The sequence below is a fragment of the Sphaeramia orbicularis genome, chromosome 14 (assembly GCF_902148855.1).
Source record: "Sphaeramia orbicularis chromosome 14, fSphaOr1.1, whole genome shotgun sequence".
NCBI classification, from domain to species: Eukaryota; Metazoa; Chordata; class Actinopteri; order Kurtiformes; family Apogonidae; genus Sphaeramia; species Sphaeramia orbicularis.
In genome coordinates this window covers 5,822,030-5,846,058 of record NC_043970.1, presented here as the reverse complement: position 1 = coordinate 5,846,058, position 24,029 = coordinate 5,822,030, and the positions used below count along the sequence as shown (strand labels likewise).

The window sequence follows — 24,029 nt, the reverse complement described above, 5'->3', positions numbered from 1 at the left end:
CACAGAGCTCGCTTCAGACTGGTAACTATTCAACATGGAGACTACAGTTGACAAGCTAGAGGCGATGGTGAGTGCACTATAAAACTGTTTTATTTCACGAAATGACACTTCCAATGAAACTAGAGAAAGACTAGCTTACAGGGAACCGAATGGATATTGATGGAACATGTAGAATTCCTTATTATTGGTCGTGTCATGGTCATCGCTTTGTTTTGGTGGAAAATCAACAGTTCAAACTCTTGCGCCATAAACCAGGCCCGTCTGTAACATCACAACACCCAGCGACAAACCGAATACAAGAGTGGTTCTGCCTGCATCTCCACTTCATTCGTGTACGTTACGAAGCGGTGCCTATCTGCAGATTTCACAGGACAAACATACCGACACAGCTATTCCCCGAACGCAGTACGGTTTATGTAACAGTGAAGCAGTTTTACGACACAGCGTGTGGATTAAACTTAAATAATGGAGCAAGGCATCATTTCATTGTAAGATACTGCAAAATGAAATTAAAATCGGCGAAGATGTTTCTGGAGTCACAGAAGACAGCAGACACCCTCTGTTTCAGTCCAGCTAATCAAGTAATCCTAAGTAATCTGTTGTACGTAGTAGCCCTAGTCTTTCTTGAAAGGACCATGTTTAAAGTTTAACCCATTAATACCCAGTGCTACTTTTTTGTCAGTTCCCAAATTATTTTTTTCTCTCTATTTAATCTTCAAGTGATTTATTACCATTTATTATATGATCGTATGTGTTTTGCATTTTTCAGTGTAAATCAGGTGTTTTTCTACATTTAATTTATTAATTGGAATTTCCCCATGTGGACAAATAAAGACATATCTTATCTTAATCATGTGGATGTTCATAAAACCTCAGAGGAAATTCAAAGGTTATATCAAAAAGAGAGAAAACTGAAGAAAAAGGGACTTTCAGCAAAGATGTCAATAACTGAATGTAAAACCAAGTGGCTCCATCTACTGTCATGTATCAAACTCCATGGGTTTTACTGATGAATCAATGTTGTAGAAGATGACATTTTTTCCATGTTGACTACGGAGCCTCTGAACGTCCAAATGGGTCATATCTGATGACCATGAAAAGATGACAAACTGCATTTTATACCAGTTATTCACATGCATTTCATGGTCAACAGGTATTTAACATTTTAGATTAGTAGATGGTTTTGGCTGTTTGCGTCTTTAAGGATTAAGCTATTGCCTAATCACACACAGAACATCACTATCCATGTAAACATCCTTTTTAAATGAGTGCTCATGCATTCCAGCCACTATCCTAAATGAAAAATACACAACTTTATGTTTAGGTGTTCATTTACATGACTTGTATGGATACACCAAGGCCAATAACAACAGTGAAAGCCAAGATGTATAAATAAAAAAAAAATTTGAAAACGCCAAAATGCAAACACAGCACAGGATAATCAAGTTGTGATTGATTTAACTGGAAGAGAAACAAAGATGTGTTAGAAAAGTAATCAGAAAGGTTTTCACATGCATAGTGAGTCTTTCAGCAGGTGCACACTTGGATCAAATTCTAGCTATGAGCTGTGAGGTTTGCAAATAAAAAACAAAAATAAGAGACATGACAATGTTTCAAAAAAAAGGTTTTGAAGTGCCATAATAATAATGGTAAAAATGGACTTGGAATGGAAAGGGCAGATAGATTTCTAACCCATTTACTAGACTGCCAATAGGGAAAAAAATCCCATTAACATTTATAGCCAGTAGATATTACACATAGATACACAGGATAATATTTACTCACATTTACATCACGTTATACACTGTCTGGCCAAAAAAGTTGGTACCCACGTTTTAGTAAACAAATAGGATAATTAATGCAGTGATGAATATGTTTCAGCTGCAGCATGTTTTTTTTAACCCTTTATCTGATGCAATGAGTAGGTCATCATTTCTGAAACAACCATCAGTTTGATTGAGAGCATAAAGATTGGACTGTGTTTCACTGGAAGAAGGTAATGTGGTGTGATGAGTCCAGATTGACCCCGTTTCAGAGTGATCGGCACATCAGGGTGAGAGGAGAGGCAGATGAGGTGATTACCCATCATGCCTAGTGCCAACAGTACAGCTCTGTGGGGGCAGTGTTATGATGTGGGGTTGCTGCAACTGGTCTAGGTTCAGCAACATTATGTGTTTAAAAAAAAAGATGAAAATAAATGTGATATTGCATAAGCTTTTTGAAATGATGTCACAATCAAAGCCAAAGGTGGTCCAATGAAAAATTAGTGTAAGACTGCTTTTTCTTTCAGCCAGTTACAATAGTTTGTGTCTCTTTAGGTTCCATTAACTAGAGTTGGGGAATATGACGTTAAATATAAATACATAATTCTATTAATAGTTATCACAAGGGAGGAAGCAGATTTCGTGATTTGGTTTTTATGGTGTCACAGTTCTTTACTTGAAGATTTAAATAGGAGTACAGTTAAATGAAACAATGAAACATTTAAGTGTTTTAGCTAAGAATGTAAGCTAAAAAAAAACCTCTTAAGGCAAAAAAAAAAACAAATACAGACACAATGCCATTACATTTAAGATTACTATCATGACATAAAATTACAGGTGCTGATCTCCAAGACACATTATCTCAGCAATATAAAATAAAAATGTGAACCATAATATGATAAACAGTGAAATATAGATCCAAGCAAAGAATCTATTGAGTTGATGCTGTTGGCAGGTGCTCTGACTTCTTTGCACTACTGTATCAGACAGCGAGCAGTGCAATAGTATTGTCAAAGCATCTGAAAACTGCACAAGCAGCTACTGATTATTTTTACATTTCTACAGCATATCAAGTATATATACCTGTGTGCAGTTTATCCACATACCTTGAACATGTATGCTCTTACTAAACCTGTCACAGTTCATACATAAGTTAATTACAGTTATTTGAGATGGTTGTAATTGAGGTCAGTGGAGAGCTGGTGCATGTTCGGTCAGATAGTTTCCATATTAAGTAACTCTTGACTAAATATTTGACTGCTTTTGTGTTTTTGGCTCAGAGTATCAGTAGTAAACTCAATTAGAAATCCTGCTCTGTTTGTAGAAGGAAGTGCTGTGTGAATGTGTTTCCTGTTCATCTAATTCTGGATGTCTTGCAGTTTCAGAAGTCTGAAGCAGACCTGGAATACATTGAGAAACGGTTGAAACTTGACTTCATCAGTAAAGTTGCAGAGAATGGATGTCCTGAGGTGATACTGGAGCTTCCATACCTCTTTAAATTATGTTATTAAATACTGCTAAAATAGAATCAGTTCTACACTGTCTGTGGTCTCTTGTATTTGCTGTTAAAGTAACATAGTCTGCCTACATATGCCTCAGAATAAAAAAATGTGTTTAATGCAGGATCAACTGGTGGGTTTTGTCAGTGTGTTTTCTATTTTTACCTTAATTTTGACCAATGACGGATGTGTTCTGTCATTACAGTCTTGTTTCATGATACATGAACACAGGAAAATATGTGGGGACATAACTTCATTTACTTTGATGCTAATGTCTGTACAATCTAATGATGGACAATGTGTTTGCAGGAAAACCCAGCAGAAATCCTGGAAAACCTCATGGCTATCAAGGCCAAACATACAGCACTGTGTTGTCAGGTGAAGGAGTTAGCAGCAGCGCAGAAAGAGTCCATGGACTCTATCAGAAACCATCTCAACAGCACCATGGAACTGATCAAACACTTTCAACAGACGACGGATGTGGAGGTAATTGCGCAAACACAACCTGTGTTCTTCACAAGGAAAGAAAAGTGTGATTTGTACTCCTGAAGTTGTGGCAGTGATTTATAATCTGTGCTGTTTTCAGTTTGTAGATAGATAGATAGATAGATAGATAGATAGATAGATAGATAGATAGATAGATAGATAGATAGATAGATAGATAGATAGATAGATAGATAGATAGATAGATACTTTATTGATCCCGAGGGAAATTCTATCTTATCTATGTATATGTATAGTTTAATATCCTCCTAAAACCCAGCAATGCATTTTTGTCCTCTGTAGTGGACAGGAGTTTACAGCTTTACATAAAAAAAATCCACTGAAAAGGGCATTATATAAACAATTTAACTGATGCAAATTGATACTGCGCAGTGCTCATGAACCCTCGGGAACAAGCATTGGGCGTTCCGGTACTCTGGAGGTGTGGCTTTGGGGGAAAGTCTGAAGAAAGGGGTTTGGACTTTTGAATTGTGTATTTTCAAAATGTAGCTTGGTCGAACCGTTTTTCCAGGATCTCCTACCCCACCTTTAATGTAAAATGGCGAAAATGTTTACTTACTGGGTCTCAGGAGTATATGGTGACTTCCCACCTTCCAATCCAAACATTAGGTCAAACCATAGATATGGAATATGTAACCTAAAACCAGTCAACTACCCTCAGCAGGTTGGAAACATGAGACAGAAGAATGTATAATGTTTCATCTTAAACTGAGGTTGCCTGTGTTCAATCTCAGCGTTGGGTTTTACTGAAACAAATCGAGTGAACAGAATTTTAACAAAGTTACATCCTTGTGAGGGGATCTTTCTTTTTAAATGGCAAAATGTATCTAAGTGGAGCTGCAGCTATAGATTATCTTTGTAATCGATTAATCTATCAATTTTTTTTGTTTTTGTTTTTTGATTCGATAAACTATTTGAATAGGCGAAAAATAGTAAAAAGTTAAAGTGACAAACAACTTGTCCTTTATTCCAGAACCAGCTGAAACAACAACCACAAATAGTATACAAGTAAAAGGATGTATAAAAAGTCTATATAGAAGTAACAGCAATATAAAAGTATGTATAAACATATCTATAGATATGAACAACAAACAAGTCAGTAACATCTACAAACAATATGTGCATTGCAGTCTTCAACACATTTGGATCCAACTTATTAACAACTTAAGATAGAACCAACATGCAACTTAAAAAATAAAGATAAATATTTCTAATATTTGTCTTAAAGCAGCATATGACTTTCATCACAATTTTTTTCAGATTTGTAAAACCCGATAGCCTAGTTATTACTAATCCATTAGTCTTACCATGCTTACGCACCTGAATCACTTCCTTGAACAATTTCGAAGATGACTCCATCATAAACACAGTCTGCTTGTTTACATAACAAACCATACCATCACACGGGTCTTTTCGGAAATTTTGTCGCAAAGGACATTGTGGGAATAGGAATTCCACATAGCGGAAATTTCACTGTCTCTTCATGAGTGCTGAACCCAAATGTCGCCTTTACCTCCATCCACCGACTAAACTCATTTTTTAAAACAGCCTTGGTGGACTGTATAATTTTATGTTGTAGTGATCTGGCTCGTTTTCTTGCCAAGTCTGTGAGAAAAAGCTTTTGCGTGGTCGCCATTTCCACAATGCACTTGGCAAGTTTAACCAAAATGGTCACATAATGATTGTACTATGAACACCACAGCAATCAAAGTAATAACAATAATGTTTCATTACAGTGACATTTTATTTCAGCTGTGGTTTCAAACTGACTGTGTCCTTGTTAATACGCTTCAGATTGAGCCGCTGACGGAGTCTGAGCAGGGGTCGGCAGAGCTCCTGTGTTCAGCTGCAACAAGTTCCACACCTAGAGAGGTAACGCACAAATTGGAAAAAGCTCCCAGCTGTAGAAAACTATGTACGTATTTATGTATGTAAAATATTCCCTCAGTGCTCATGTTTTCTTGTAGGTGACTTCTGCTGTGGCGTGTTGTGTCCAGCAGCAGCAGACACTCAGTGAGTTCTTTTCCGTCACTCCCTCTACTCCAAACACTGTTTTTAACTCATTTCTGTGAATGTTGGCATGTGCTGTGTAGCTATTGATACCCACAGCTGCCATCCAGTATTCTGTGGTGTTCATTATGTCATGTTGAATACAGGATTTGATCAGCTGCTTTATGCTTTTAGTAGTTATGCTAATAATCCTGCATTTGTTAAAGAGAAAAAAAGGTTTTGCTGTGGCTGCAGTCTGTATAATTAATGAGACACTAAAATGAATGCTTCCAATATGTTCATAGTCTCCTAAGCCTAGTTGCCCCCAGTGCCTATAGTTCCATCTGTGTTTCCAGTACACACATTCTACAAAACTAGAAGAACATCAGCTAAATGCTCAACAAAACCAGCTGTTGGAAAACAGAACACCAACAACCACTTAAATGGTCAAATACTTGAACCAAGCTAATGTCTGAGACCAGTGTGTCATGAATAATTTCATAAAACAACAGACCAAACTTTGCAGCTCTAAGCTAACACTAAGCAGATCGAACAGTATAAGTATTGTTTCCACTGCTAAAACTCACTGAATGAGACAAAGATGAGAAAAAATAAAGTGTTGCATGATGAAGAGATGATGATGAACTTTGTTTTACCTTTGCTGTTTTCTGATCATAACTTTTTTTTAATGAATGAAGCCTCTGCTATTGGCTAATCCTTTGTTTTGTGTTTGAAATGATTCAGACACCAACTTGTCACAGTGCCCTGTTGAATCCCTATGTTTGTCTTGCTTCACCAATAAATTGTAAACAAATAAGCAAATGTATAAATAAATAAATAAATAAATAAATAAATAATAGCAATGTTATCAGAGTTAGTTAAAATATTCCAAAATCTGCCCTGGTTTCAGTACAACTAAACTTAGAAGTCAAGTTATGACACTTCTGAGTTTGAAAGCATAAAAAATTTCTAAGTGTTACCTCTTGAAATAACAATTCACTGAGTGGTTCTAGGCACAACAAACTCTGCTCCTTGCGCGTATTTCACTCACACAATGGGATTTTAAGACATCATCTAAAAATTACAACTTGACCTAACTTTCCCAAAATGTAATGACATCTATTCTGGGTCACTGGCAATCTGTATACCCAATTTGGTATGAATTCAACCAATAGTTTTGCTGCTAAAGTGTTAACAAAGAAACAAACAAACCGAACCAAAAACAATACTCCTTCTCTGACCCTTCAGGGACCTGAACCAATCAACAACAGTAAATATAGTGTTTTGGTGGTTTACTTGTTCTTTTGGCTTGTATCTGTTTTTAATATCAATCAATCAAATTTTATTTACATAACGCCAAATCATAACAAAAGTTATTTCAGGACATTTTACATAAAGAGATGGTTGAAACCAGACTCTCAAGCCAATTTACAGACACCCAACCGAATCCTCCAGGAGCGAACACTTGGTGACAGTGGTGAGGAAAAACGTCCTTTTATAACAGGCAGAAACCTCGAGCAGACCCTGGAGGATCTTCATCTGCCTTGACCAGTTGGGGTTAAAAAGAGAAGGTAAAAGAAGAGAGAGAGAGAGATTTGGGGAGAAAGGGGGGGAAGCAAGGGGAGACACATGGATGCATAGCCAACTGAACTAGAACTGTTAAAAAGCAGAACAGCTGATGCAAGTGTAATTACCAATAACCAGAACAAATGTCCAGAACTGTTAATACTACTACTGCAAGTACAAGTATTGTCAGTGGACATAATTCTACTGCAATTGTTAGTACAAATAATAGAAACCTCTGCCATCTATGTAACTATATAATAAACATTATGACAACTACATAGATAAATGAGTGATGACGAAGTCAGGAGAGAAGAAGGACCACAGCAGCAGGTCCAGAGATGATCCAGGGAAAACCTGTGAGGCAACAAAGCACAGAGACTCCGGGGAAGAAGTCACTTCAGTAACATATACTATTTGCTGGGGTGTGAATAGAGAAGATCGAGAGAAGAGGAGGACCATATATGTTACTGTAATGATGACTGCCTACTGATGGTAGGAGTCTGTAATCATCAGTACTGCACTATGACTAGTCCCTTTGTCTGTGTGTTCAGGCTCAGAGTATGAGGAGCTGAGTGAATCCACATTTGACTCTGTTCCTCTCAACATGCGCTCCAATGTCAAGCTCAGTGACCTCAATGCTTTCTATCGGCAGCTGCAGCAACACTCCAAGAAAACTAACAGGTTGGTGAACACCTGCAGTTAATCTGGAAAAGTACGTCTGTTCCTGATGTGTTGAATATGTACATGTGTGTATTTAACACTAAAAACACAAGCGTACACATTTGTAACACCATCACCAACGACTGATATCAGGGTGCTTGCTCTTTATCCAGATAAAAATCCCAGACTTTTAAAAGACATTTTCTACTTGTGTGCCTACTTTTTTGGTTGAGATTGTACCTGTAAATGTATGAATGAATGAAAGCATAATTCACAGTAACTTATGTTTTACAGTTACAAACATTTTCAAAACACATGAAAATCACAAAAGTGCAAGGATATCACTCAAACAAGTCTCACTAGAATCCAGTACCGACTGGTTAGCAAAATCATATCAAATTTTGTATAGGCTTTCCTTATGTATTTCTTATCTTACAAGATTATGTGCCTTTGAGAGCATACTCTAAAATTTGACAATAAGAGAAACTTTTTTCTATACTTTTAGACTGTCGCATAAAATTCCAGACTTTTCAAGGTCTGGAAAACAGTGTTTCAAAATTCCATACTTTCTAAGACTTTCAAGACCTGCACAAGCACCCTGTGATATAGTTTACCTGATATAATATAACCCCCAAAAATACTTCACATCAAATATATTAAAGTACAACAATGCATGGCAAATTAAAATTTTCCTCTGGGGAAAAAAGGTGTAATGGGAGGATCCTATAAAAAGGAATTAAAGTGAGGGAAAAAGAAGAAAAAAAAATGACGGAGGTAGGAGATGTAAACAAAATTAGTATTTTTTTGAGAGTGGAAAAATGACCAGCTGTCAATTATTTTTATTTATTTATTTATTTATTTTACCATATGAATTCCCTCAAATTACCACTGAGTGATATCTACTCATATCCCTTACACTAAGGATTACAGGACTGCAACCTAACCAGAAACAATACCCCTTGCCTCCCCTTCACGGGGCAGGGGAACTGATCTATTCTTTATGGACTGCATAAATTAGCCGATTAGCAAAGTCATATAACTTTAGGGTAGGATAATATAAGCTCGGCTTCTTCCTACTCTATTTCAGACATAAAGTGTTGTTACAGATCCACTTGACTCATTGCCTTCAATATTTTGGAGTGTTCCATTTAAATCTGTAATTTCTCTTTGTCTTTTTTTCACCTTTATATTTTATTCCTACTTATGTTCGAAAAATAAAGTTCATCATTATCATTCTAGTTTTGTCAGTGTGCAGAAGATGAAGGAGCTCAACATCAAAGTGAGCGAGGCCAAGCTGAAGGTCCTTCAGCATCTATCTTTAATTGAGCTGGACCGGAAAGGCCACGTTCGCCTTGTGATGTGAGTTTGATCAGCAGCTGTGGATTGTCGATGCAGGAGATGGAGCTCAGACCATCATCAACCTAAACCTGAACCCTAAAACTGGACCGACTGACCCAGCTGACGCTCAGTCACAGACCACATGCAGTTTAGATCCACAGGTACAAAAGCAAACTGCATTCACTAAAGGAAATCTGATTAAACACCTTATCTCATAAGCATCACTTCCTAATATTGATACAAAAAGAAAAACTGTAACCCACTTAAATTAGGTGTGTCAGCAAAGATAAGGTCCCATGAGATGGAGGTCACAGAGATATAAGAACCTCTAAGATACCACAAAAACAGATGCATATTGTTTGATCAGTGTAGTAAAAATATCTGAATATTGCTCATGTATAATTAATAAACTAGATGATATTACCGTCCTGAATGGATTACGTATGACACGTCTTTATTTCCATGCTACTTTTATTTGTGCTTTTAATATTTAGCCAAAATCATCCTCCCCTTTGAGTAGCTTCCACGTCAGGTGACCTAGTGACAACTGTAATTCACTGGACAAATGAGATGCACCTTGTATTGGATCTCACAGCTTCTTTTATTTTCTACAGTAAAAACAAGCATATTTTTCAGTGTATTCCACAATATGATTGAATTCTAGGCTCAATTTGTGATATGAGATAAGGGGTCTAAAAAGTGATGTGCAGTGCAATTTTATCTCAGACTGGAATCATATGATGTCTTGACTTATCACTTTTACTAAAAAGCAAAATATCAGGCAAAGGAAAGAAATTACAAATTTTCCACGATCATATTTCTGTATATTCCTGACATGGTATGTATAAAAGTGTCTGATGGCTGCACTTTCAGCATTGTGGGTATTAACAATGGTGTGAAGCCCCGCCCCCTTAAAATTGTTTTGATGAGCCTTTAGGTCAGAAAAAATGTATCGCAGTCGCTGCAGAGACAGACAAAAGGTCTTAATCTGGTTCGAAATATGTCATCACTTACATCTAGGATTTGATGTTTGTCGAAGTCATGACATCATAAGTTTGAATCTGCTCAAAGCTGCTGAAGGTGTCTGCAGCTCAGAGGCTTTAGGGGTTAGTGACATGTATCACATGAGATGAGAGATAAGTTCACCATCTATGACAAGGGTGTCAAACATATGGCCCATGGGCCAAAACCAGCCCACCAAAGGGTCCAGTCCAGCCCGTGGGATGATTTTGTTAAATGCAAAAATTACACAGAAGACATTAACAGGCAAAGGTGTCAAAATCATTTTATTTCAGGTTCCACATTCAGACTAAAATGATCTCCAGTGGGCCAAACCAGTAAAATACTATCATTATAACCTAGAAATGAGGACAACTCCAAAACTTTTTTTTGTTTTAGTATAAAAACGAAAAAAATTCATGTTAAATGTTAACATTTACAAACTATCCTTTTACAAAATATAAGAATCACTTGAAAAATTAATGTGAAAATGAATATGAACAACATGAAATGTCTTAAAAGTAAGCGGAATTATACCGATATTCTGGCTGTCACTAAATGCTTTCTGCATTTATAGAGCCACTGTGATCTGTAAGTTGTAATGCACATGTGTGAATGATAAACTGAGACATAATATTCTTAAAACTGCACTTATTTTTCTTAAGAAATTTCAGGTTATTCATGTTTTTCACACTTTGTTAAAGCATAGTTTGTAGATGTAAACATGTTCATAATGTAGTTTTACTTTTTCACTGTAAACATAGAGGAAAGTTTGGAGTTTATATTATTTGTGGGCTATTATGTTATTCTACTGGTCTGACCCTTTTGGGATTATATTGGGCTGAATGTGGGACCTGAACTAAAACAACTTTAACAGCTCTGGTCTAAGACAAACTAATACCTTTTTGACCTGTATCTTTTAAATTGGCAAACATCATATGTATAACTGATGGAATTATACAAACATGATCAAAAATATCTCTTGTAATTAAACATCACTCATCTTTTTTTCCCATGGGGCACAGCAGCAGCGGGTCTCTCTTTACTGTGTTGTTCAGTACTTTTTGTAGATAGTAACAGATGTGTCTCTAACAGTCTATCTAGACTCACCATCTTGTTAAGTGAGATATTTTCTGAAAAATAAATGTTGTCAAATCTAAATAAGTCTTTATGAAAATGTAAATCTTTATTTCACTAATACTGATGTTTCTGTTATTTACCTGTATTCTGTAAAAATAGGGTTCTTAATCTTGTTTGCCTTTCATTTTTGTGTGTAACAATATGAAATAAACATGTTTGCAGACATTGCTTTGTTTAATGACGATAAAAGCTGAAAACATGCTTTACCTGCAACAAAGCAAATCATCCTTAAAATTATTTATGAAGAATTTTTATTACATTCTCCTTTTTTTTTTAAATTACACTCTCAAATTTATTAGAGCTCTGGAACCTCAAGGTAACAGTTAATTCTTAGCTATTCATTACTCTTAACTATTAAGTCTGGTCTTAACCAGCTCTAAGTGTCAAGTGTCATGAGATAACTTGTTGTGATTCGGTGCCGTATTAATATTTGAATCACAGCTTCGCCTGCTCTGAAGTAAGACTGGATAATTAATCAGATGCATTAAATGATGAAAAGTCTTGCCTTTAGTGATATATAAAATTGTAAATTTCGATTTCTGCTTCCTTTCTTAACAAAAATATTTTTATATTGTAAAGTATCGAGGAAATTACATGAATATGCTTTATTTTATTTAAAATATTTCTTTTAACAAATTCTGCACATTGACAACCTTCTTAGACTCATGTATACATGGAGAACTGAAAAATGAGTCCAGTCCTGCTCATAACTAGTGATAGTTTAATACAGGAAAAACTATCCAGTAACAGGGAACTTGTTAACAGTTTACAGTACAATACTGGTAATCCAACAGCTGTATTTTCACATGTGAACAGGTTTTTCTTTGGCTTGTTTTGTCTCTGGAATAATGTAGTCCTGGTCCAGTATCGCCATCCTGTGTGTACAGTGGTACCTGAAATGAGAACATTGACAGAGCTGTCCATTCTCACTCATAAAATGCTTTTTGCAAAAACTTAATGAGAGGTGATGTGGTTGTTGATGTCAGCTTTGCCTTCATGTACAACTATATGCTCCTGGGTTTTACTGCATTGCACCATATAGTACATACAACTTGGACAAACTGTATAAATGATCAATATCCCTTTATTTATCCATTCTCTACCAACCATATCTGTAAGCATAGATTTACAGTTGTTACAATATAGGCATTTATCATGTTATAACAAAAAAGTCAAAGCAGCGCATGACGTTCATCACCAATTTTTCATCAAATCTGTAAAACCCAAGTGATAGCCTAAGTGTCATGAATCCGTTAGTCTTTCTGTGATTACGCACCTGAATCACTTCCCTCACAGTGAACAACTTTGAAGTTGACTCCATCACAAGCCATCTGATTGTTTACATACCAGACCGATATGTCACTTGGGCCTTTTTGGAAATTTTGTTAAGAAGTGCATTGTGGGAATGGGAATTCCATGCAGCCGCAGCAGCAACAAACACGGAAACAGCTTCATTGCTTCTTGCTGCTGTGGCTATGTGGAATTCGGAAAAGGCCTGAGTGATGGTTTGGTTTCGGTTTGATATGTAAACAAACGGACAGCTTGTGGTGGAATCAACTTCAAAGTTGTTCACCGTGTAATCATGGAAAAATTAACGGATGTGGTACTTGTGTGATACTGAGGCTATCACTCGGGTTTTACAGATTTGATGAAAAATTGGTGATGGACGTCATACAGTGCTTTAATGTTACCATGTTATAACAAGGCAAGTCATGACATTACATGAAAATGTTCACATAACCTAATAATACAAGGTGATATGTTGTCCCTTGGCTGGTACCTGTACCCAACTGTACCTGCCAAACACCATTCATGAAAATTTATTCTAAGCACAGAGTGTTTTATAAAGGAAATCTGTCATACCATTTTTTATGCTTGTCTCAGTTCTATACTAGTCAAAGAGTGTACTGGACACAAGATGTGTGACATCAGAATGTTACCAATGGATGTGCTGCTTTCAGTTGGCACCACCTCCTGCTGGACGTCCATCATCATCACTAGTGTCTCCTTCGAACAGCTGACGCCTGGACACAGTGGATAATGAGAAAATGTCAAGTGTGTATATCCCAACTATGTAATCATCTTTTTTATTTAGCATTAACCCTTTCCAATTTATTCTCCAAGCACCTGATTGGCTGACCACCAGAGGAAGCAAAGTCCTAATGCTGCAGAGTTGGAGCCCTTCTCTGTCTGTCACACAGCCATAGCCTGCTGCTATACCTTCAACATCCTTCCCCTCAGTCTTAGTTTTTTGTTTTCAATTTTTGAGGATTTGTATTAAATAGATCATTAGCCGTAGTCCTTTTACTCTTAGACTGTTGTTGTTGACTGTTGTATTACAGTACATGACTGCATCAGCCATCCCTTCAGCATCTTATTTTCGCAAGAAACTAAGTCTAGAGCTTCATTACTGTATTCCAGTAGAGTTTTCAGATATGTCTGTACCAAGAGCATTTATTTTTTTGGCAGCTTTTCTCTTTTACTTCGCTCCCTTTATTTTAACGCAAATATATTACAATATGTTTAAGCTTTTCAAAATAGGCTTGTTACTTTAGTTTTAAAGCACCTGAGGGGAACTGTCCATTATATTTTGTTGTATTCCACCCATCTTACAGGGTGGGGAAGCAAAATTTACAATATTTTGAGGCAGGGATTGAAAGACAGTGTATGACCAATTAGTTTATTGAAAGTCATGAGAATTTATTTGCCACAAGAAAATTTACATAATAGAAAATGTTTTTATTCTGTGTCCTCCTTCTTTCTCAATAACTGCCTTCACACACTTCCTGAAACTTGCGCAAGTGTTCCTCAAATATTCGGGTGACAACTTCTCCCATTCTTCTTTAATAGTATCTTCCAGACTTCCTCGTAATAGTTTTGCTCATAGTCATTCTCTTCTTTACATTATAAACAGTCTTTATGGACACTCCAACTATTTTTGAAATCTCCTTTGGTGTGACGAGTGTATTCAGTAAATCACACACTCTTTGACGTTTGCTTTCCTGATTACTCATATGGGCAAAATTTTCTGAAAAAGGTATAGATAATAGTGTTAGGTATGATTATGACATCAATATATGTTTGGTTTCAAAACAATTGACGTAGTGCCTGCTGAGAAAAAACAACTAAATGTTCATTGTAAATTTTGCTTCCCCACCCTGTACTATAATGTCTGTCCATCTATACATCCATCTGTCAGTGCATTTAACAGTTTGAAATACAAAAAATGATACAGCCACTGGAATAGACTTATGGTGGCTACTTATCAGGTATCCCTTACGAAACATCTATGAACTGCTGGTTGCAAGTAACTGAGAGAAGTGCATGGAAAGATGATGCAAGTATAGTAGAAGCATCTGACCGAACTTATGGGTCTTGTTTTTTGGCATGTTTCCAATATTAAAACAGGTTTCATTTTAAATGGATGGAACAATAACGCATGGAAGAGACAAGTGATTGAGACAGTGAATAAAACATTAGAAAACTACCAAAATCAAAATGATATAGAAGATGTAACGACATACAACCACACAAAAAGTCTTAGATTTTTTTGTTCTCTGACTCATTTAAAACTTTTACTTCAGTAAAGTTGAATCATTAATTGTCCTTTTAAACAAGTATCTGTATCTTGTTATTCTTGTTCTGTCTCCAGTTCTTTACAGTTGTTTTATTTTTTCATTAGCGACTGTGACGTGTTTAAAACGATGTGAAAGTTGGATGAGAAGTTGAAATTGAAACTAAAGGTGGTGAACTGACGTGAGTGACACCCAGCATGTGACTCTGGACTTATCCAGACTTTGGACTTACAGTTTAGTGACATGTTCTCTTGTTCTGTGGCTCTTGCCAATTCCCACCATGACAAAGCCTTGCAGGAGGTCATCTAATGTTGAATGGGCCCTGAGAAAAGAAAAACTCACAGCATCTGCTTACAGATCTGGAACTACTGTATATATTCCTACTACACAGAGATAATCATAGTGATTAACTTTTAAGAAATTCTTTGAATTATGGGTGTTTTGAAGACTGTTCCTTTGATTTAAGACTAGATTTTGTAAAAGATAAAAGTTATTAACAAAGCAAGTTGATAAACTGTTGAGAGTATGGGGGAATTTCATTTTCTCCATTTTGGCTGAGGGGTATTAGTGTGCAGCACGTTATGCTAAATTTGATGTCATACCTTCTCATAAAAATGCATCTGTAATATTGTTACACATGTACTTTGTCAGCGATACGACAAAAAACGTTCACTGCTATCACCTACCTGAGGGTATCTTGTAAAAAACTGGACTGCTGTGACTCTGGAAGAAGGTCAAGCTTTTCCTTTTTTTCAGGATCTGTGGCATCTGCAGAGTCAACTGAATGAACAGATTTTGAGAATACTACTACATTCAATTAATGGATAATGGAGATTATTAATTAAATTAGTTAAATAATGGACAAAATAAACCACCACAGCAAATTACTTTAATGTTGTATTTTGGGTTTGTTTTGTTTATGCTGTCAACTAAAAGACAAGACTCTTCAATGTTGTGTTGTTTTACTTAATTGTACTTTTATTATTTAGGAAATGTTCCACTGCTGGGTCACAAGTGTTAGTTTATGTGTCTTGTGTCTTTTACATCCTTTTTGTTTTAGTTCATCCTTTACAAATAGTTAAAAATCACAAATAACTGTCTGGCCTTTGAAACTGACTCAGGACCAACATCAGCCTTTCAACTGTAAAGAAATAATGCTTTGACACTGATGGTGAAAATTTCAGATTTGGACAGATACAAAAAATGTTTTTATGTACATGGTGGCTGTTCGTGTCTGATGTGTAGATTCTCACCTCTCTGTGGGTCACACCAGCAACACTTTCCTTCATTAGCATCATCCTCTACAGGCTTCACTTCCTTCTCCCCCTGTGGGACATCATCCCCTCCTTCGGTGTACTGTACAGCCCTGTGTTGTCCCTGGTCCATTTTTTCCATTTGCTCATCTGTTCTTTCATCAACTTTTTCAGTCAGATGGGTACCTGGTTTGTTCTCACCACTCCCATCCATTAACTCCTGTTTCTCCTCAGTATGCTTCTTTGTAAACCCTCCAGTTCCCTCTTTTTTCCTTTCTTCTCCCTTGCATTTTGCTGCCACCATACTGCAGGAGTTGGGAAACGGCGTTTCTGTATGCAGTCCAGCTTTCTGAAAGGATGCCAAGTTTTGTTGAACACTAGCAGAGTCCATGTGGCAGGATGACTGCTGAGAAACACACAACTGTGTTTAGAGAATGTACAAAATGTAAAGAGTCAAACTGATAAGAGCCAGTTAAACTTTTCAAAATCAAAGTTCTTAGTTATAGACAGCATTTTAACGCTATCTGTGCTTTCTACCTGCTTAAATTGCATCACTGCGCACCCTCCTACTAAACTGATGAAACAATAACACAAAAACTGATCCCCTGGAGAATCTGTTGATGAATACATGACAGAGGTCATGTTACAAAATTTGTCACTTTCCAAATACTTATGGACCTGACTGTAGGTAGGAACCAAAAAAAAGTGTTCATAGTTTTAATATCTTCTGGATTAATTAATCTACAATGAAGAATGTAATTAAAACAAAGAAAACACTAATGAGAAAGTGTCCACACTTCTGACTAGTATTATATCTATATATGCAAAGAGATGTATATGTCTGTACTAGGGCTGCACGATATTGGAAAAAGCTAACATTGCGATTTTTTGTAACCGTGCGATATATATTGCAATATGAAAAAAAGCTAGGAAAAAAGGATATAATAGCTGTGTGGTGCCGACGTAAATGGTCAAACAAATTAGTTGCATTACCTCTTTTTGTGGCAACCAGTGTAAGGCACTGTTGACACAGAACACGTGTTTCAATATCATCCTACTTGCAGCTGAAATAATTCCAGATAACTGACATTGCTTTCTGCACCAAGTCTTTGTTTACAGTGATTTTCTCTTGTTCATTGCTCATTTTTACATCTGCCAGGAGGTATTGTGATCGCTTTGCTTTGTGTGCGTGCGTGCGTGCATGCATGCGTGTTTGTTTGTTTGTTAGCAAGATAACTCAAAAAGTTATGGACAGATTTTCATGAAATTTTCAGGAAATGTTGATACTGACACAAGGAAGAAATGATTAAATTTTGGTGGTGATCGGGGGTGGGGGAGGGGCACGGGGGCCTACTGATCTGCCTTGGCGGAGGTCTGTGCTCTCCGAGTGCTTTTCTAGTTCAATGTTGGTACCAGTGACTCACTCCAAATGGATTAAGAAAAATTGTGATTGGTGGATTGCTACGCACAGTGTGCGTCACATACTCTTGAAATTAGATGAGAACACATTGAGTTCATTTGCGTCCTACATCGCAGGACCTGCGATGTGACTATTACGCACACATACATCGCGATGATGATGCTCAAACGATATATTGTGCAGCTCTAGTCTGTACACTAAATGCCTCTACAGAATTAATTTTTTACAGGTAGTGTGGGGTACTGTTGATTGAGTGAAATAAAAGGAAGCAAATGACCAAATGATGTGCTGCTTTAAGCTGTTGTGAGTCTATGCAGCAGAATGGAAGGGGTTTTAATCTTACTGTGTTGTCTCTTGCTTCATCAACAGCAGTGGTGAAACTCTGTGTGTGCAGATCCACAGAGCTAAGGGGACTGCATGCTGAGGATTCTGGAAGATGGGACTCAGCAATATGTACCATTCTGAACTGCTGTATATCTATGAGAACAAACATAAAAATAAGTCTGTCCACAGCTTACCAGTGCTATCTTTCTGCTGTGTGTCTTTTCTAAACCATGAGAAAAGTTTTAATGCAAACAGCAGGCCTGCACTGGTGCAATCTGGTAAATTTGGTATTACTGCAGTACCAAAGAATACCACACAGTGGTGCCCCCTGTTGAAAAGATGAGAAGATTCAGTTCATCAAGTTGATATAGGTTATACTGACTATCTTTACCTATTCTGACATAATTAGTGAATATACTGACAATAATACAAAAAGACTATAAACGATAGAGAAATATAAATATAAATGATAGTTAACCCTGACAGGATTTCACACTGCTGTGCTGCGGAAAAAAGAAACCATAGAGCAAAGCAATAGAGTAACAAATAATGCAATTCTAAAAGTGATCTGTCACTACAGCTGTCAATTACATATTTAACTCCCTATCTGAATGGTCAACATGAAGTGGTAGAGGTCAGAGAAGGGGGAACAACTGCTGTTTTTCTTGTCAGTCCACTTGAAATTCAATATAATGACCGGTCATTTTGGAAATGAATTAAGTGTGGAAATCTTTAATCCACAGTCTGTAGAGTCTCTGAGTTAATTATCTATTTCAGAGCCTACCCCAAGCAAGCAGCCTCTCAACCTGCATCAACCACTTTACAACCACAGACTGCGTGAAGAAGTGACCCATTTTGGTGAGGAGGATGGAAATAAGAAAATGCTGATATATACTGATATAGTAAACCTAATGAAACATTTGTCTAACTGTTAAATCCTTTGGCGGCCATTTTAATAGAGCTTCTTTGACAAAACAGTAGTCAGTCAGGGAAAAACATGTTAACATCTTAGTAATGGAGGAGTAACATACAAGCTCTAACAATATACTCAGATAATGCAAATAAAGAAAATAAGACCATATTCAGTCCTGGATAAAAAATTGAATGAAAGTCAGTTGAAGCCAAAATTATTTGGAGCCAGTCTCTAATAACAATGAGGTGTATTATATTTTAAGAAACTTGAGCACTGGCCCCAGTTTCAAGCCACATCATGTTGCACTAGGGATTACTACATATAATGGTCATGTCAGGGGTTTCCTGTATAGATTATTATCAGGTTATGTCTGTCAAATTTCCTGACACCTCAGCTCTGGATGCAAACTAACTTTTGTAATAGGTGAAAATTATAATATATGATATGCCCAAATATGATAAATTAGTGGGGTCAAGAACTCAGGTGCACAGCAAATATTTGTATTTTTAATAATGATAAATAACTTAAAATTTGGGATTGTGTGCCTCTTAGGCTTGTTTCCCTGAGCAGACATGTGGCATCAAATAATCAAAAGACAGATTAACTGGTGGCTGTGAAACACAATGTGCTTACACTGATATATCGGCCGGCCGATATATAGATTTTTTTCAATATCGGCCATTGGCCTTAATTTTTTTTTATATATATTTGATCAGTAGTAAAAATGTTATAAGATATTTGATCAGGCATCTGTGTGGGCAGCACTTGACATTCAATAAATGTTAAAAGAGTACTATGTGTATGTGTATTAATAATTTAATTTATCTGAGTGTTTCAATTGTATTTCACAGTCAATGTGCTTTAAAAAAATCGGCTTTAAATATCAGCCTCAAAAATCAGCTGTAGATACTGTCTATCGGCTGACCAAACTTTTAAAAATCAGCATCAGCCTTAGAAAAACCCATATCAGTCAACCTCTATTGCAAAGTGTGTTTTCACCTGTGCCGCGCGGTGTACTATTACAGGGTGGGACTGGTCTGTAGTGCTTCTCCTCAGGCAGACATGGTGAGCATGTGATACTGGAGAGTTCAGCCAGCAGAGCCATGTCTAATGCAGCCCTGCACAAGTACACAAAAAAACAGAACTTTGATGGAACATATAGACAAGATATAGTAGATACAGTCAGGTCTTATCCTCTTCAGAAATAATGTCTAGCTTTACTGTGATGTACATAAAGCTGTTGATCAGAAGGAAGAATTTACTAATTAATACCTCCGTACACACGACAACAAAATTATGTCAATCCGCAAAAGTTTAATATTGTTCCTGCTTTTTGTCCACATGAAACCAGAGTTATCAGTGCCCTGAAACAATATTTTTGGAAAACAAGTCCCAGAGTAGAAAAATCTCACAAAGCCACCCTTGCATTGCTGTATGGACAGGCAAAACACCACTTTTTGGAAATGATGACGGCCTAGTACCATGTGATCAGAAAAAGAAAACCCCAGACGTAACCTCACGTGCATGCTCACTGCATTCTTCATTGTATCCTGTGGCTCTGTCTGTGTTTGTGTACAGCACCACATATAGGTCTGACATACATATTATACCGTTTTAACCCAGTTTTCCTGTTTCCACCTGGACACAGATATTTTTTCAAACAATACGTGGACAAGGAAGGTTTTTGAATTGGCAAAAGAAAAATATCATGGCATGGTCGTCTGGCCTCCGGTAACTGGTACAATAGCCTTTTCTTGTAACTGGTCGGTACATGGTATGTGCGATGCTTATTGCCACAGTACTGTGGCAGCAGGGTAACAGCTTTACAAGTCTACACATGATATAACGAGGGCGCTGATTGGCTCTGTGGTAATAGACAAATAAGAAAGTTAGTCCCACAGTACTGTGGCAATAGCCACTTTGTTAAATATTATAATTCAATCATCCAGTCCTCAAAAACTTTAATTTTACTTTTTTTGAAAAAGTTTTTAACAAAGAAGAAGAGACAGGGTTGGTGAGGGGTGAGTTTGTATGTAGATTACACCATTAATCATAAACTGCTGAAGCCATCTGCTTGTTGCAATTTGCACTGGTCTTTGTGAATTACATTTGTTTTTGCAATGAAGCTTACTGGCATAGAAACATTTTGCACCAAATGTATGATTATTTTCTATTATACATACATAAGGATCTCACAAGCAAACCACAACATTGTTTGCTTGGTACAGAGTTCACAGTGAATTTCATCTTTACTTTTGCTTTGTGAATGACAGGCATTTGTTCTCCATTTGGTCTAGTTTTAGCAGCCACAAAACCTGTACAATGCTTTTGTGGATCTGACCCTCTGCATTTATCTATCATCAGTTTTCAGTGTCCCAGTACATTATGCTGTCTATATATACATATGCTCACATGTTAGTGCTGGCTGCAGAACAGACAGGTGCCCCATGAACACTGGCATCTGTGTCTGTTTCCTCGCTGTCATCTGAAAAATCCTCATGTTCTTGAGAGAAGACAATCACACAAGACACAGAATAGTTTTAGTTAAACATTTACATCTGAACTTTTTCAATTTCATGTTGGAGAAATGTCAATACATAATAGTGCCTTACCAGACTGGACATTAAAAAGTTGCTGCTCAGTGTCCACAGGTCTGGACAACTCCGGTGTGACGTCTGCATTTTCTTGGAAACTTAATGCCTGGAAGTGACAGATCACATTGCATAAATTAATTGATCAAACAAACATCCAACAAACAAAAGCCAAATTCTTGGCAATTCTAAGTGGAATCTTTTTTCAACTATTCATTTCCATCAAAATAAATGTCATTATAGAAACTGAATATGATACTAATAGTTTGTAAACTGTTCTTTGGGCCGACAATCTCCACAACAAATACAGACATATGGGCTCGAGACTGCAAAGTTTTTCTCATTCAACAGTCTCCCACTGTATCCAGAAATACAACATGAAACTGTATTACACAAACAGGAAGCTGTGTATCCATCCTGTACTCAAACATCAGTGAGTTCTCTGGACCCAAGCTCATCTACAATGAATCCAATGACAGTGGAAACATGTAATGTGGTCAGATTAGTCCATTTTTCATCTTATTTTTAGGAAAAACGGACAATGGGATCTAGGTGTCAAAGATGAAAAAGAACATCCAGATTGTTATCAAGTCTGTAGCAATAATGAGCTAAAATCCCACCTGCATAAAACAAACAATCCATGTCATCAGTTCCCAATTGGTTAAAAAAAAAAAAAAAAAAAGTGTAATAAAAAGGAAAGGAAATTGAACTGGTAAACACGTCTCTGCTCTATTTTTTTGGAGCACCACCATCTAAATTTTCTTACATTTACAGTTTACAAATAAGTTGGTGGAAGGTTAAAGAGGTAAAGTGAAAAAACCTAGAGCTAGGTCAGTTTTTTTAGGTCAACTTTAAATAAAACCATGTTGTTTCTAAAAGTGATCAGTATTATGAAACAGATGCAATCAATCTATGTATGTAGGACAAACAATAAAACTAGTGGTGTTTCCATCCAGTTGTTTTAATCTATTCACAATTTATTTTCACATTTATCCCCAGAGTAAACAGCAAAAATAGGAAAAAGCCTTGTAATATCGCTTTTACATTTGGGAGAGGAACAAGAAGCGTATTGATGAAAGTTAAATGTTAAACAGTGAAACACATTTAGTGGATAAGTATGCACATGCATGTGTATGTGTTGACCAACTGCAACTGCTATATCTGTAACTATATAACTGGCAAGTTTTAAACCATCATGATACAATATAATGTTAATGATGAAGGACCAACTCTAAATAGTGGAAAATCATTTGTGGGTAAAAATGTACACACACACACACACACACACACACACACACATATATATTATTTCACAGATTTTCTTGAAATTAAAATTTATGGTACATTTGGATTGAAACATGCCTTCTGACAACTGGATGCTAAATGTGCTTCAATCTACCTGCTGTGGGTTTCCAAACATCATGCTGCTGTCACACAGGGCTGTCTTGTACTGGGTGAGCTCGTCTTTATCATGGTCTGCTCCATCGGATACACTATCTGCCACTTTGCTACCTGCAAGAAATTCCTTACAAGAGCTCTCATTCTGCGACTGCTCAGCTGGATATAGATCCATCCACAAAGCTAGCTCCTCGTCCCCCAACAGTTCCCAATTTCCATTCATAAGCTGGACCTCCAGATGCTCTGCCCATTGATATCCTTTGTGAAGTAAGAGACCATACTGAGGAGAAGGTGGGCCAGTTATAATTTCAGAAAGACCAATAGTGGACATGGGTATGGAAGATGAGGCACACAAGTCCACTTGATTATCTACTATGCAGTTTTGTTGTAAGTAATTTTCCACTGAGTCAAGGTTTCTGTTGCCTTGAAGTAAAAGCTCCCGGGACACTTGGAGGTTGACTGCAATGGTACTGATCTGCTGATCTATTGTCATTCTGGATGCCTCCACATCAGTCAGTGGCTCTGCCATGTCTGATCCTTGCTCTTCCTCACTACTTGAGTCACACTCACCGAGCAGAGGGAGTATGTCAATGGAGGGGCAGTCAGGGTGGAACATGGACTTCCTTGCCTGCTTAGGCTTTGATATTTTCTCCAGTCTTGCTTCAACTACTGTGTTTGCAGTGTGAGCTGGTAGGGATGCAGCAGTTGACGTGGGCCTGACAGTATCAGAAACAACTAAAAGCAGAGAACACATCTGTACTCATTTACAAACCATGCGCAATACAACACACAAACAAATTTCTGATAAAGTGGATGTGTGGGAAGTGTGCTTCTTGACCAGTAAAATACAGGATGAAAATATATGATTGTCAGCAGAAGCTAATTGTATGAATTGTGATAAATTAATCCTTATTTATTTAACATCAAGTAGATTATACATTTGTATTGTGTCCATTTTGTGCATACTAGTACATCATAAATAATATTAACACTTAAGATATTTTTTAATCATCTAACAATGTAACCACTTTTAATTTTAACTATTTTGAAATAGATACAGAGAAGTACCTGGAATGGATAAGCAGGACTTGAATCAG

At 36.8% G+C, this 24,029-nt stretch overlaps 2 protein-coding genes across 5 annotated transcripts in view; one reads left to right on the top strand and one right to left on the bottom strand.

Moving 5' to 3' along the window:
• ska2 (spindle and kinetochore associated complex subunit 2) overlaps nucleotides 1–10,105 on the top strand; it is a 10,117-nt gene extending 12 nt beyond the window's left edge. Inside the window, exons 1-7 of the mRNA XM_030153944.1 lie at nucleotides 1–67; nucleotides 3,143–3,232; nucleotides 3,572–3,748; nucleotides 5,561–5,638; nucleotides 5,734–5,779; nucleotides 7,873–8,002; nucleotides 9,221–10,105. The exon at nucleotides 1–67 is cut by the window's left edge and continues 12 nt beyond it. Coding sequence (XP_030009804.1) covers nucleotides 35–67; nucleotides 3,143–3,232; nucleotides 3,572–3,748; nucleotides 5,561–5,638; nucleotides 5,734–5,779; nucleotides 7,873–8,002; nucleotides 9,221–9,344 — 678 coding nt within the window. The 5' untranslated portion in view covers nucleotides 1–34 and the 3' untranslated portion in view covers nucleotides 9,345–10,105. The remainder of the gene's footprint in view (nucleotides 68–3,142; nucleotides 3,233–3,571; nucleotides 3,749–5,560; nucleotides 5,639–5,733; nucleotides 5,780–7,872; nucleotides 8,003–9,220) is intronic.
• A 1,517-nt stretch (nucleotides 10,106–11,622) lies between these two features.
• tex14 (testis expressed 14, intercellular bridge forming factor) overlaps nucleotides 11,623–24,029 on the bottom strand; it is a 31,903-nt gene continuing 19,496 nt past the window's right edge. For 2 of the 4 annotated variants that reach the window (XM_030153936.1, XM_030153935.1), the window contains 10 exons: nucleotides 22,934–23,667; nucleotides 21,556–21,643; nucleotides 21,356–21,446; nucleotides 19,943–20,061; nucleotides 18,050–18,183; nucleotides 16,287–16,692; nucleotides 15,720–15,813; nucleotides 15,266–15,355; nucleotides 13,399–13,482; nucleotides 11,623–12,351 (listed from right to left, as the gene is read on the bottom strand). In XM_030153936.1, coding sequence (XP_030009796.1) covers nucleotides 13,416–13,482; nucleotides 15,266–15,355; nucleotides 15,720–15,813; nucleotides 16,287–16,692; nucleotides 18,050–18,183; nucleotides 19,943–20,061; nucleotides 21,356–21,446; nucleotides 21,556–21,643; nucleotides 22,934–23,667 — 1,823 coding nt within the window. In that variant the 3' untranslated portion in view covers nucleotides 11,623–12,351; nucleotides 13,399–13,415. The remainder of the gene's footprint in view (nucleotides 12,352–13,398; nucleotides 13,483–15,265; nucleotides 15,356–15,719; nucleotides 15,814–16,286; nucleotides 16,693–18,049; nucleotides 18,184–19,942; nucleotides 20,062–21,355; nucleotides 21,447–21,555; nucleotides 21,644–22,933; nucleotides 23,668–24,029) is intronic. The other 2 variants (XM_030153937.1, XM_030153938.1) reach the window with 2 other exon arrangements.